This window comes from Taudactylus pleione, unplaced genomic scaffold (assembly GCF_031769625.1).
Source record: "Taudactylus pleione unplaced genomic scaffold, aTauple2 ptg000028l, whole genome shotgun sequence".
Lineage (NCBI taxonomy): Eukaryota > Metazoa > Chordata > Amphibia > Anura > Myobatrachidae > Taudactylus > Taudactylus pleione.
The window spans coordinates 244,747-260,308 of NW_028284430.1; the positions used below are offsets into that span (position 1 = coordinate 244,747).

A 15,562-nucleotide genomic window follows, 5' to 3' on the forward strand; every position below is an offset into this window, starting at 1 on the left:
ACCCGCTCGCAAGCGGGTCGATGGTTCCCCACTGCGCATGCCGGAGCCGGCTCTGGCGTGCGCATGTGCAAGACCCGGCCAGTGATGGGCGCTCAGTCGCTACCGGTCTCGCACCAAAGAGGGTCGGCTGTTGATTTGATTGACAGCTTGCCCCGTTTTGGAGGCGGGCAGACGTTTTGGAGGTGGCCAAACGGAAGCGTTCCTGAAGGAACGCCTGCCGTTTGGGGGCAGCCCCACTGACATCACGAGTGATGTCAGCGGTGAGCTTCCGGCCCTATTAGAGCCGAAAGCTCACTGGGGCTTGTGGGAACGAGACCCTACCACAAGGGTCTCGTCACATGCCCCGATGATCGTGACCATCAAGACCATCACCTGGCCACTCGCTAAAACTGTGGGTGGTCACCCACAGCTTAGCAAGCGGCCAGGAGGCAGTCTTTAAAAAAAAAAAAAAAAAAAAAAAACACAACACCACAAAAAAAACACAACAGGGACGCCCTGATTCAGAGCGAGCGCTGGCTCTGAATCAGGCCCTTAATGTTTTTACCATTTAATGGTGGGCTTCCGATGTCCATCCATAAACTAGCAAACCCTTCCTAGATAATAAAGGCCTTGGTTAATAAACAAAAGATAAAGCAATGTAGTAAGTATAAGTTGCAGCAGGGTAAACACAAAATGTCAGGAGAATTCAGCGGAATACATTATTGCTGTGCTTCAGTCACAGGTGGGGTGAACAAACGCACAAAAATGTGAGCTTTAAATAGATTTATTTTTATAGATTGCATGGTAACAAGTGATATGGGGCTTTGCTCTGTATCAAATATTCTTCAGGATGAGATTTACAGTAATAGAAATGACAGTCATTTCCTACATTCATTCATTCATATGAAATACACAGACTGTAAAACATTCAAGTGTCTTATATTCTTCTGAAAGTTAGTCACATTTTGAGGACTAGTAGCAAAAAGTCATGTTATCAGCTGGGTAATTCATTTTTTATGTAGGTGCATTGCATCCAAGAGGTCAGCAAACAAATCTATATCCTGAAAAATAGTAACCATTCCTATACGCAGAAAGAGCAACATATGAAATAATGCAAAAATAAATAAAAAGTTCTGCACATAACATTTCTAACATTTGCTTTAGTGCACGAACTTGTGCAGATTAAAATTCAGTTATCTATAGCTGACCATTTATTTTTGGATCTTTAAAACAAACAAAAAAAAAAAAATACACTTCAAACCTACAGAATTCTGTATAGACAAAACAGTAATTACATTAGACTCTGGGCTGGTACAAACTGGCAAATTATTTTATATTGCACAAGAATTTGCCTACCAACATACAGTTATCTAATTAAACAAATAAATGTATCTGAAATTACTGCTCTCCCCCAGACACTTACATACTTGTTTCGAGTAGAAAAATAAATATTTAGGATAAAGTGACATTTATTACACATTTTCAATTCGGACAAATTAAATATTACAAAAAGGCATTTTCTATTGAAAAATGCTGCAATCCCGGAGGAAGAACGCACATTAAATCAAAGTATATACAAAAAGTATATATAAGTTAATATCAGATACAGAGTTCTGCCTCATTTTAACAATATAAATGGTGTACAAACTCCAGTAAGGGAGCGCCAGAAAAAAAACTAAATTACAGACTGCTAAATCATGCTTTATAACTATACACCTTTAATGCAGTTCTTTAAAATAAATATGAGGTTTGTGATTAAATGTGTACCATATACAGACAAGAGCACTTGCATCTTTTAGCTTTTTCAACTCCTTAAATCACTTCACAAGCTACAATTCACAGTGATGAGCGTGGAACATCTATAATAACCGGTCAGGGTCCATGTTAAAACTGAAGTTGCAGACCAGCGACAGATGATCTGAAGGGTAATTGAAAGAAGGAAGCCTGTTGGGGCCAATTTGCTCTTCTGTAAGAAGGCTCAAAGCAGAATTCACTTTTAGGGCATGCTTAGAATACCATATGTAATCCAAAGTGTTGCAAGATTCCCCTGTAGGGCGGATCTTCCACGTTGTGTATGGAGGTTCGGTCTCTCCGTCGTCACTAAGTACCTTATAAGCACTATTGAGATTCAGGCTAGAGGAGGCAAAACGCTTGTATACTTCCTCGGTTGGCTCTGCATTAAAGTCCCCGCAGATGACCAGGGGGATCTTGGCACCTTGTGTTAGAGACTCAAGATTCCGCAGAAGGTCTGTACCCTGTGCAAGTCTGAACCTCTCCCATCCAGTGCGGGCTTTCAGGTGAGTGACAACAAAGCAGAATAACCTTCCAGTCTCATTGCACTGCAGTATCTCAGCAATGGCCACCTGGTTGGTTTTCAGAGTCCGGGCTGACAGCCTCAATTTGGCACTGCTTACCAGCTGAAAGCGGTCTTGCAGAAAAAATAAGGCACAGCCATCTGGCCCATTGTTGTGCTCCACATCAAGACAGGGAGACCATGGCTTTGCTAGGAAAGTGCATTGATAGCCTAACCTACTGAGGATAGGTTGGAAAGTGTCAAAATAATGATCCACTTCCTGCAGGCACAACACATCAGGGCGATAAATTAGGATCTCTTCCAGTATCAAGTATTTCCTTTCTTCCCAATTCAATGCTTCCATTGGACATTTAATAAAGTTGTCCTTGCCTTCTCCAAGAGCTGGAAGGAAAAAAAAAAACACCTTAATGACATGTAGATGCTGAAACTAGATAAGCATTCTGAAGTGTATACACTTTTAAATTGGAAAGGATACAATTGTTATCTCTTCTAAATGGCACGGCTGAGTGCACATTACCATTACATTCAGTTATAATACCGCCCCTTATACTGATGTCTGTTACGTAGTTTCCATAACGGAGGAGAGAGAGAGAATGTTACACAGAGAAGTGATCTGTATGAGATCCTGTGCAGTGCACACTAATGAATTGCCAGAAGTAATTAGCAGACCATCAGACTCAGTCATTTAGCTATGAGATTTTTAAAATAATTGTTCTGGAAACAGACATTCACACATGTATATACACCGGTCACAATGGTTTTCCCCAAAATAACAATTATCCCTTATTTTTATAGGCACCACAAAGTTTCCATTGCACCATACAGGGTATATACACACAATGGGCCCGATTCAGACTTGTACGCCAAACCGATGGCTTGCATACAAGTCCAATGGCGGGTGGACTGCGCATGCACATGTACTGCAATGTCACTACAACCCCAGTCGCAGCGCCCCGCAGCCATTTTGACAGGCTGCAGCCGTTTAAGAACGGGGAATGGGCAGCGAGAGGGACCGTTCGTTTTGTGGGAGTGCTGAGGCCAGGGGCTGCGTCTCACGCAGATGGCCAATGATTGCGGCCATCGTGACAGATAGTCCAAATAATGATCTGATGTGCATCTTTGAACACAGCGCTCGGATCTGCGATGACAACAGAAGATGTGTTTTTTCTACAGATGCCGCCGGCGGGATTAGCATATTTTAGCATCACCGCTACATCCAAAAATGCTATTTACGTACAATAAAATGAGGGGTGGATATTAGTTTCTAGACAGGCAAATGTTTGTGAAGGAGGGGGATATCAGATCAGCATGCAATGAACCTGTACCCATCGAGGGGTGAGCAGAGTTGCTGAAAGGGGCAAAGAACTGGAAGCAAAGATAGTGCTGGGGAGTAACATGAGGGAGGAGAACCCTGCCCGTGAGAGCTTACATGCTGAGGAGAAAGGAGAACAGGGGAGAAGCACAGAACAGGGGAGGAGAGAAGAGTGACAAGGGGAGGGATTATGGGCTTTGATAAATAGGTGTGTAGCGAGTTAATGTTGGAATGAACGATGTGCGGATACCCACAAGTTTTATTTTACAGCAGACACAATCAGAAAATATCCAGAATTGTGTATACCGCATAAAGGCCATAAAAATCAAGTTAAAGTTAGTTAACATCTCAAATTATATCATACCTTGAGCCAATATATTCCACTGCATCACCCGAAAGATGTTTGGGCTGCTGAAATCATCCTGGCGACTGACAAACTCTCGGTGGAGCCGGGCAGGCCGTCCCCGTAGAGCCACTTGGCACTCCTCCAAAAGATCCTTGGGGTCCAGTGGATCCAGCTGTTCATGCTCAGACTGTTCCAAGTACTCCTGATGCTGGGCAATGGCAGCTGTGCTGCTGAGCGTCTTGGCGAGAGCACTGTACAGGCGGCTGGTGCTGTTTCCCATGGAACTCCCTGTACAGAGAGAAACAAGAAAACGTATATAATAGTTTATTCATATAAAAAAAAAAAAAAAAAAAAAAAAAAAAGGTGTTCATGAAGACATTTGTGTTTGTGGTCTTATAGACAGAATATAATGTATCTATGAAGTCCCATTATTATGAAACTCCATAAAAGAATAGCAGATGTGAAAAATCAACAAGAACTAAACTCAGGAGTGAACATGGCCATTTAGGACCAAGTTTGTTTATAGAGTAGAAAACCCCCAAAGCTTTGATTTCACTCCACAGTGCTGTGTATCATGTCCCAGTCAAATGGTATGATGACACAGGGATGGGTGGCTACCACAGAGGGCCAGACAGTACAAACAGATGTTACGTCACACAAGTGTCTACAAACTGAAGTTTTGATACAGATTAATGCAAGGAGAAATAAATGAATCAAAGTCTTAAAGACTAAAAAAAGAACACTTGAAAGGAATATTATCCTGGATAGTGATCAGTGTTAAATGCTGACAAACACTGCCTAGAACCCAGCAGAGCTTTGATTTAGCTTTCAGAATGAAAGACACAGGACATTGTCTGGAGCGATTGCGTTAGCCTAGTTCCCACGGATCCATGACAGTACAGCATTATAGATAGCTCTCATTAGCACAGAGCAAGTCAGTCAAAACAGTCTGAGCCACCAGGTCTATCTGACAGATTGACCCAGTTGTGTCTAAGCAGGAGGTGAGCTAATTGTAGAGTTGTGCTACATACATACGATAAGATGATCCAAGTAAAGTTTGAAATACGTGATACCAAAACATTGTACTGTGAAGGGATTTACATCTAGGTGGTCACACATAATATAGGGATGATGGGGAAAGTTTCCCAGGATAATGATGAGCAGCTAAATAGGTGTGATAGCCAAACAGCCATAATAACATGACTACTATATCATGGCTACAACATCCGTAACAGATTAGCTATAACTGATATGATGTAAGTCTACAGCCGAGATTTGTCCGGTTTACAGAAGTCCTACTTCTCTAAAATAGATCTTTCTTGGGTTCTTCCTTTAGAGGGACCCCCACTTAAAAACAATCCATCCCTTAAACAGATAGCACTTTCCTTTATAGCCTACCCACCAGCTCCATAGGGCCAGTCAGGTATAGGAAAATGAAAATACACAAACACACTTATTTAATATCTACTGTACATATGACAAAAAGGGAGTTTTATACAGGGAGCCCAAGTGCCCTTAATGCAATAAAAATATAACAAAGTCACTTAGTGATGATCATGTATCCTACCTTGGCGAGACAGACCATGGTATCTTTTTTGCACTGTTGACAAGCTCACCGCAAAATGTATGTCCATCCTGTCTGAATTACCCTGGTCTAAACTAATGTAAAGTTTCCCAGCGACCACACCAGAGATCTGTCTGCTCCACTCCAAGCAGGACTTAAATCTCCTTCCCTACTAAGTCTGTCTAAACCAATCGGTGGATAAAGCTAAACAGGTTTAACACTAAGCCACATCTAATATGCAAAGGCATCTGTCCCAAAGAAATTACTGTACAAATACAGTTTGCTGCTTTCAAACCTCAGGTCTCCCTGTTTAGAAAGAAGTGATGAGCAAATATAAAGGGACGTATGCAACCAATGTTTCTTCATACTGATAACAAGAAACATGTGCATCTACTCCTGCAACTAATGCCTCACTCTGTAGATGACCTAAATGTATATGAATATATATCCCTATAGTCACCAAGCAGTGAAATAATTGCTTAGATATATTCATCTTCTACAAGAATCTGGTTATATCCTGCTACTTTTAGTAGCCTTTAACAGGATGTAGTTAGCATCCCGGTGCTCAGTATGCCGGCGCCAGCATCCCGACCAAAGATCTACCGATGGAATGTACTTGGTTTAGGGGGAGGGTTAGGTATGGGGTAGGGTACTTACCAGCAGCTGTTGGCATTCTAAACCAGTCGGGATGCCGGCGTTGGGATTGTGAGCGTCAAGATCCTGAGCGCAGGCATCACCTACCCAATCCCCTTAAACATTTGACAGTACGATAAACAAACACAAAGCTTTGCTGTGGGAAGCAGGAGTAGAGGGGAGGAGGATGTGATCTAGCCTACCCACCATAACAATGGATTTGCTCAAAAAGGCAATCCATGTGTAGCCAAATTTTCAACAGGTCTGGTACAGCCAGTGCCTCTAGCTGCACCGCCTGCGGTACTGCCATGTGCCTCTAGCTGCACCGCCTGCCGTACTCCCATGTGCCTCTAGCTGCACCACCGTACTGCCATGTGCCTCTAGCTGCACCGCCCGCTGTACTGCCATGTGCCTCTAGCTGCACCGCCCACCGTACTGCCATGTGCCTCTAGCTGCACCGCCGTACTGCCATGTGCCTCTAAGTTATTAGCAGGAAACACATCATACTACAACAGTAACAAGGTTTTAGCCCTCACCGGGCTATAAATTACACTGTGTGGGGGCAATAAAACAAACATCTCTGAAAACTTTACAGACTAGCAGCTAAAACCAGAGTTATTGCCTGGTTAACCTGGGTTGCTGGTGGGTGCAAAAAGAGTGACAAAGGTAGCTTACACCCGCGTCCAAATTTACAGCACGGAGAGTTCCCGATTTTCCGGCACTTGGAGAGGATGTCATCTACAAATGCCGGCAGACCAGTTCCACTGCACCTGTGTGCAGTGTGAACGGCGCCGATCTGGGAATAACTAGGGTCAGCGCAACAGTCGGAATGGGGGTATATCCTGGGTCTGACCCGGTTTGGAACCTTATTTAGTTTATTATTTATTACCAGTTATTTATATAGCGCACACATATTCCGTAGCACTTTACAGAGAATATTTGGCCATTCACATCAGTCCTTGCCCCAGTGGGGCTTACAATCTATATTCCCTACCACATGCACACACACATACACATGAGGGTTAATTTTTGTTGGGAGCCAATTAACCTACCAGTATATTTTTGGAAGGTGGGAGGAAACCGGAGCACCCAGAGAAAACCCATGCAAGCACAGGGAGCATATACAAACTCCACACAGTTAGGGCCGTAGTGGGAATCGAACCCACGACTTCAGTGCTGTAAGGCAGTAATGCTAACCATTACACCATCTGTGTTGTCTGTGGTATTGTTCCAAATACAAAGTCAGACCCAGGAATTTAGTGTAAAAGGTGCTTAAAACACACCCCAAAAATAAAACATTGATTGGCTCTGTGCCATCGATGGCAGCAAACCTTTAAATTACCGATATCAATGGCAAAACCATCGACCAGCAGAGGTTATTCATCGATGGCTATACCTACACTTTTGAGCTCCTCTGTTTACATTACATCACAGTATATATGAAAGCACATCTCAGTAAAGATCCTGAATACCCAATACAGTGTTAAAATCCAATTATTTTATTGAGCGCCAAAATATCAAATAAGGAAAGATACAACATGGCAGGACAACAAGAAGTTAGCTTTCAGATGCAGCACTACATCATAAAACTAATGCAAAGACTTGGTGGTGCATTAAATAAAAATGCCCTGTGACATCTTACTCAGACATTATGGTCTAACACAACGTGAAGCTTACAGAGCAATAGGTTTAAGTTCACCAGTAATGCCCCTCATTTCCCGTAACATACTCCTCATTAGCATAGATAACCTTACACAATATATTCCATGTGTTACATTACCGGAAACAAGAAGCAGAGAAATTCATGAAAAGAACATGTGTTGCTCTCAAAAAAAAAAAAAAAAGTAAAAATTTAAACAAAATGTTCTTAAGCATTGCAGGATAAAATTGATACATAAATTACATTTTAATTAGGACTATTGTTGAACATGATTCAAGAGTCACTAAAACAAACATCTCTGAAAACTTTACATTTTCAGTTCAATGTAAGATTGCACAAAGTGTTGTAGTATACAGGAAAAAGTAAGTAATCAATTTTAATTTTCTCAAATCTGTAACTTTCCAACTTTGGGAAACATACAGGATTGAACTATTACAAAAAATAAATAAAAGGAAACAGCTTTCATAGGTAACAGTTGCACATTATAGTAAGAGGCCACTGAAGACATAAAACCCCACATTACAATATATAATTATATCACTTTCTGTGGCCAGGCAAAGTATGGGTGAAATGAGTGGACAAATCTAAATATTTTAGACACAGTAAAGAGGTTGAGTTGCATACTATTATTTTGTTTATGTTACCAGTGCCAAGATTAAGGCAGAGCCCCTAATATAAGCCACTCAACTTGACCTTTTTGACTTTGGGAAAAGTCTGACAGACACAAGGATATCAGAGACAGTGTGGGTTTGGCTCTAGGCACAGGAATGCACTCCTATCCCAGCTTGTGGGTATCTAAGCGGTAAAGCACTAACCAATATTTATTCCTGACCTCCAACCCATACAATGCTCAGACAGATACTGGTCATCCGAGCTGCCAACATGCCAGAGACAACTACCTGGAACATGAAGGAAAAAGCTGGCATACGTACCAGAGAAAAGCTGTAAATTTACCAACCCAGGGAACGCTGATAGTTCCTAACAGGGACATGCATGACATTTAAAACTTTATGGTCACATGGGTGTGCTAAGCAGGGAAAAGGGGACACTGGCATCTAGTGGAAGTAATTAGAAACTACATGAAGTTCAGTTGCACAGAAAAATAAATATATACTGCAATACAATCTAAGCTACAGGAGATACGGTTAATATTCCTACGATCGGGATGCAGACTGCTGGTATCCCGGTCACCGGAAGAACACTGGCGTCGGAATCCCAACATGACTGGTGATGCTGACGTCGGAATCCCGGCAGCTGGTTTCCCAATCGTAAGGAGACCAAAGCAAGCTAAGCATTAGCTGCGGGGGAGTGGGGGTTGTTAATGTTAGGCTGCAGGAAGGGTTAGGTTAGGCTCCAGACAGGGGGGGGGGGGATGGTTCAGGCACCAAGGAGGGAGTGTCAGTATGAGGGTACAAAAAAAAAAGGAGGGTTAAGGGGTAAATATGGCAGGGGAACAGTTCTCACCGTTCCTGTCGGGATTCCAACCATCGGGATGTCGCTGTCACTGTACTGACAGCTGGCATCTCCTCCGTCAGTATTTCATACAGATTCCAGCTATATGACAATTATAACATAATTAAAAAATGTCTATTACTTCCACGTCTGACAAAACAAAATAACTGCATACAATTTAACTAATCCAGGGAAGAGGTAGCGTATCTATTTTCCTGTTTAGGCTACAAATGTGGACCATCACCTACACACCGTGTACAGTAGGTAGACAGTTTGTGGGCTCATGCAGTTCTCTAGGAACTAGAGCCATGTGTAATGAGATGCCTCAGTAAGGTCACTGGCTCCTAGTAATCTGACAGATCCTACGGTTAATCTTTGGTGTAACTCCAAATGTTTCAGTACGTTAAAGCAAAATGATCAGAAACTGTATGAAACAGATAGTCAATATATATTTAACCATCACATCTGTCACAGCTTGGTGAATTCAGGCTGTGTCCCAATGAATATTAGCTCTGACCACAAAGTGGCTGTAATGCATGATGTACATGTAAATGAAAACAAACAAACCAGTATTTTACGAAGACTATTGCTTAACATTTAAATAATTAGCACAAGAATAAGGTTGTTTAAAATGAATATTTGACTTAAAATGATGTGAAATGTTACATATACAGTCAGTTTTTAGAATGCACTGAAGGGGTCAATGCAGTCACCTTGTACATAATAATACGTATATTCCTTCCCTGCAACACTGTCAGACCAGTTCTATAGGACAACATCATTCTTTGAAAGGTGCAGACTCCAGCTAATTATTGATTTGGGAGGCTTCACAACTAAACAAGTCAACTGTAACTGGGCTTGTCCACAACATGGCAGTTTGGCAGCTTACGAGAAAAAGGTACAGTTATTTTGAATAATTTGTACCTTAAACAAAGTTTGTGTACATTGAACCATCAAAAAGCAAGGGTTTCACTATCTCAGTCATGCTAGAAAAAAATCTATTTGGATATGGGAGACTCAACCTGTACTTCCAAATATACTGAGCAAAATCAAAAACATTTTTCAGTCTTCACTAGCTTCAAGTGGACATGCGCTAAGTTACACCACGGTAATATTACCATTCCTGCATGCCGCCACTCTAATGTCAGATCAGCACAAAGCCTGATAACATATCAGCATTTCCTTAATACAATAGCAATATAAGAGAAATTAGGCAGGTTCCATAGCCAATTTTATAGTGTTTATATTCCTGTAGTTGGGAGAACTAGCTGGTACATTGTTGGGGTAACTTCCTGGTACTACATTAATTGGGTCAACATAATTATGTAATTAATGTATGTTCCTGTATAGTGGGCTTATATTTACTTCACTATGCTGTCAGAAAATAAAAAAAACATGCAAAAGTATTAACTTCCTGCTTAGCCTTCTCATCTACTAACAAAGATTTCAAACTACGCATTTAAAATAAAACTGACAAATGAACATCTGTAGGAGGAGATTGGACGACACAATGCAGAATGAAACCACAACACTATTTAAGGGTCCATTTCCATCTACAAGCCAAATATTATTCATAGACTTGTTAAAGAAAAAAAAAAAAAGAAGCAATTATCAGATTCCTATTGTCATGTTAAAATGTTTGTTTTGCTGTTTGTAATTCTAGAGCATGCTGAGAAACACCGTGCTCCCTACATGCCAATATAGCATGAGATTCCTTCATATTGCTGTGACCTGACTGCGGGATTGGCAATCACTGTTCATATAGAAATAACCTGATCGGTCATTCCATAGTAACTCATGTTACAAAGTGACATAGCAAGTATATGCATGGCCATCAACAGCAAAAGGAATTTCCGTGGAATTAAATTATTTGCCGAGAAACACAGGTCATATTTAAAAAAAAAAAAAAAAAAAACTGTATACAGAGATTGCTAATTGTTTGCCATGTCACTTTGTAACACGAGTTACCATGGTATAAACCCCGATATAAAAACCGTGACGTGGCAGATACAGCAACTGATGGAAAAATAGAGGCAAAGAAGGCATGGAAAACAAAACAGAATAGCCTGGTGCGCTGTGTGGTCGGAGAAGGCCAGTTATCGCGCCTTAAGAAGGGTGTTGAGGTGCGGTAACCGGCATTCTCTGACCAAAGTGCCGGGCGCGTGGCTGTTAGCGCCGCGCTATGTAGTAAAACAGCCGCGCACCCAGCACTTTGGTCGGAATTCTCTTCGCATCCCCAGGGGACGCACTATGCAATAGTGTGTTGTATTGAATTCTCCCCAGGGAGGGAAGAGATAGTAAAGACAGAATAATGTAGAGAGGGACAGACAAAAGGGAGGATGAGAGAAGACACATGAGGATTGACCGTAGACAAGACGACATTTCATAAGGAAAGTTTGGATAAACGACATGGGGCCCATTTATTATAAGTATTTGTGGCATATTCCCTGAAATATTTGTGGATATACACAAATATTTAGTATCCCCGAGATGTATTATGGAGGGATCGCAGCAGATATCTCCATTATTTGCTACGGTCCCTCCATTTCTGTCAGCAGCCACAACCTCCATAGGTTTCTATGGGGAAGCGATCACAAATATACGCGCTATACCGCATTTTTACACGCTACAAGCTGTTTGGAACCCGGTTTTTAAAATAGACCGGGTCCTGCAGAACGCGCTGTTTGTCCTCTGTGCAGCAGCCAATTACCACTGGCAGCGACTTCTCACTACAGCTCCCAAAATCCCCCTGGTGCTTGTGGCTCCTCCTTCCACTGTGTCTGCCTTCTGCAGCTGCTGCCCGCACTTCACTTACTAAGGGCCATATTCAATACGGGGCGAAAAGTCCGTTGCCGATGATGTCATTTTCACCTGTTTCAATTATCCCCATATTCATTCAAAGACTTTTCGCAGGTGTGAAAAGTCTGTTAAAAACAGGGATAAGTTTTTCACCATAATACATGGCGAAAAAAGTGCAGAATTGGGGTTTAGGGGTGCAGGCTTTAAAAAAATAGCCTGCAGCCCTGGGAGTGTCCTCTAAAAGTCATCAGTGTCAAAAAAAACAACAACAAATACTCAGGACACCCCAAAAAAATTTACTTTCATTTTGGGGGCAAAAAAAAAATATTGGGGAACAAAGTTTTAAACTAGCTAGTGAAATTGATTCAAGGGGGGGGGGGGGTTCCCAAGTATGCGGCAGGTGTTTTCTAGAATGCAGGTGGATTTTTTAATAATATTTTTAAATCGCTTTAGGAACTTAGAAATATGCTTGCACCCATTTTCGTGTACCCCACAATTGGTGGGCATAGTTATTTCCCCCCCCAAAAAAGCACAGTCCGTGCAGTTCCTCTATCCTGCCTGGGGTGTCGCTCTCTGCTCTGGTGCTTCTAAGAACACTTAGCTGTGGCAACAAACTGCTGAGATTAAGCAGTTTGTGTGCTAGAAGCACCAGAGCAGAGTGTGACATCCCAGGCAGGAAAGAGGAACTGCACAGGTTTTAACATGTGCAGGGAGCTAGAATAAACAGTAACTATTATTACTACCATTGCTACCAGCATTCCAATTAGGGGCATATTAAGAGAGGAGGGGGCCCGTGTGTGCATTCCTCATCTGGGGTCCCCTCCCCTCTCCCCAATTGCTGCCAGCGAACTGACAGCAGCAAGAGACTCCGGGCACTAGTCTGTACCAAAAGTCGACTGCGCATGCGCAAAACGCTGGGAAAATGGCCGCGGCGGACATTTTCCAGGCGTTGTGTAGCGCTACTCTGGCCGACATGGGACTTCGAAGAGGTGAGTATAAAAAAAATATGGGTGCAGGGTGTGTGCTGTAAGCCCTCCTGGGCACCGCACATCCTTCATTCCAATTGTAATAGGGCAGAGGTTCCTAAACTCCACCATTACAGTCCACATTTTAAGGATATCCATGCTTGAGCATAGGTGACTTAACTAGTACTTCAGTCAATTTGCTTTAACCATCTGGACTCAAGCATGGATATCCTTAAAACCTGGACTGTAATGTCAGAGTATGGGAACGTCTGTTATAGGGTTTTCAGAAGGTATTCTAGCCACGTGCTTTTACCCCAGACAAATGCAGTGTGGAAAACTAGAGGGATGCTCATACACTGGTAACAAGTGCACATAAACCATGTTCGACATGCACTTTAAACAGCATTAAACGTGCATCAACCAGGAATTTTTGTCAGTGTAAACGGATCCATCCGGGTCCAGTGACCGGGGATCCAACTCGGGCATCTTGCAGGGTTGGCCACAGGTTGTTCCAGTGTCACCCTGCAGTGTAAACGGTGCGATCCGGGTCACGATGACCCGGATCATGCCAAATGCTACCTGATTGGCCAGCTTCAGTGGTGCTTGGAAATATCATCTCCAATCGTCCACTGCAACGCCGGAAGAGTCAGGTCACTCACATGAGGCTGACCCGGCTCATGTGTGACTGGTGCCAACCCGGGAATACACCAGGTGGCGCCACAGTGTAAAAAGGGTATGTCCCAGGTTGGAAACGTGTTCCAAATCCCAGGTCAGACCCGGGACTTTGGTGTAAAAGGGGGTATTAACCAACTTTTACTAGACCATGATTTGTATTGGAATAAATATGATAATTTGTTTTGTTATTATAGCATTTTATGTAAAGATTACAGACAAAAAAAAAAAAATGAATGGCCAGACAACGTTCCAATCATAAATCTTGCATTTATATTCGTAATTTCCTAAAAACTGAAAGTAATTAGGCTCAGAACCGCCAGCCCTGTCAGACAACCTGTGTGTAGTATATATGCATGCTTTTCCCTGACATATGTAGTCCTTCCAGAGAGAACAGGATGTGCTGATGGGTGACAGCAGGAAGGTCTGGAATGTCACACAATTAGTACAGTAATAATGTGTACTGACTCATAGGAGCAGCCTACGTCCTACCATAGTGCCGCAGTGTAAGATGCATCCCTAAGGAAGAGGCAGCATGATTCACCCCTCCCATACATGTTACATAACATGGTACTAACTCCACATCACCCACCACCTCACCTAACACAGCCGTCACATATCACACCATACAGCGCGGCCTGGAACGTTCCGTCTACAGATCAAATCACCATATTGGATCACGATGAGCCTGAACGTTCCATGGAAAGCCGCGCAGGCAGAGATCACCCCTCGTCACCCGCTCACCTGGTCTAGCTGCGGTCCCCGCTGCTCCGCCTGCCGCTGCTGAGGGTGCCGGTGTGCCCTGATTGGAGACTACTTTGGCCGGTGTCTCGCCGATCCAGCCGGCCAGACTGTGACAGCAGCCGAGGCTGGACAGGGAACCCAGCACGGGTGGCGAGAGAGCCCTCCTCCTTCCCGGGGAGTGGTGTGGCTGCTGCCGCAGAGAGGAGGCGCACAGTGCGGGCACGTCTCTCAGCGCCGAGCACAGCCTGCTTGCCGCACTGTGATACATCCCGCGGTGCTCAGCACAGAGGATGTCACTGCTCATCACCGAGCTCACCGCCACCTACTGCTGCTGCTGTCACCGGCTTCTTCCTACTATACTGCCGGCAGCGGTCTCTGCGCTACGTACACTCCTCACCACCCCTGTGACGTGTAATGCCGGCTTCGTTTTCGACTCACAGTCATACTCAACTGTTACATCACTCCGAGCCCGCTACGTCAACAGCCGGGACAGCCCACACTCCGGGAAGGGGGCTGCAGCAGTACAGGACGCTCACTACAGGCACTTTACCCGACAGAGAGGATGACGGGTCCATGTGCATGTGATATATACATTATGCCGGGAATAAAGGAGGCTGATTTACAATCTGCTGCAGAATATTACTTCTCTTTAATTTCGGTTCCCCCCCCCTCTTATCTGAGTGGTACCATCCGGACAGGGTTCCCCCTGTGGGTGACTGATGGGAAGTGGGACAAAGGTTACACACACACAGAGAGCCCTGTATTATGTAGTGTTACACTCTGCAAATATAAATATCCCTGGCACTAAAAAATGCTAACAAAGCTGTTGACTGTGAGGGTAAAAGGCAACTTCCACGGACTGTGGACTTAAAAATATACGCTTAAACGTTATACACTAAAAAAATGCTCCCTCATTCATTTGAATGAATTGTAAAAAAAAATACTATTTCTAAACACATCAGATATATTAAACTTCCAAAGTGTTTGGCGGCACAAATGATATCATTCTGAATACTCAACATGAATTAATTCCAATGCAATGGTGCAGAGCCATCATTAGACTTTTTGGTGCCCGGTGCCAGAGAGCATTGGCGCGCACCCCCCCCCCCCATTTTTTAGATA

The 15,562-nt window shown here is 43.2% G+C and overlaps 1 protein-coding gene across 1 annotated transcript; it reads right to left on the minus strand.

Annotated features, from left to right (window-relative positions):
• Nucleotides 1-756: 756 nt before the first annotated feature.
• On the minus strand, nt 757-14,976 carry NOCT (nocturnin). Its single transcript, XM_088451825.1, has 3 exons — nt 14,441-14,976; nt 3,970-4,239; nt 757-2,674 (listed from the first exon to the last, which is right to left on the minus strand). Exons 1-3 carry the CDS (start codon nt 14,742-14,744, stop codon nt 1,839-1,841), a joined length of 1,410 nt encoding a protein of 469 aa, XP_088307951.1. The 5' UTR covers nt 14,745-14,976; the 3' UTR covers nt 757-1,838.
• Nucleotides 14,977-15,562: the final 586 nt, after the last annotated feature.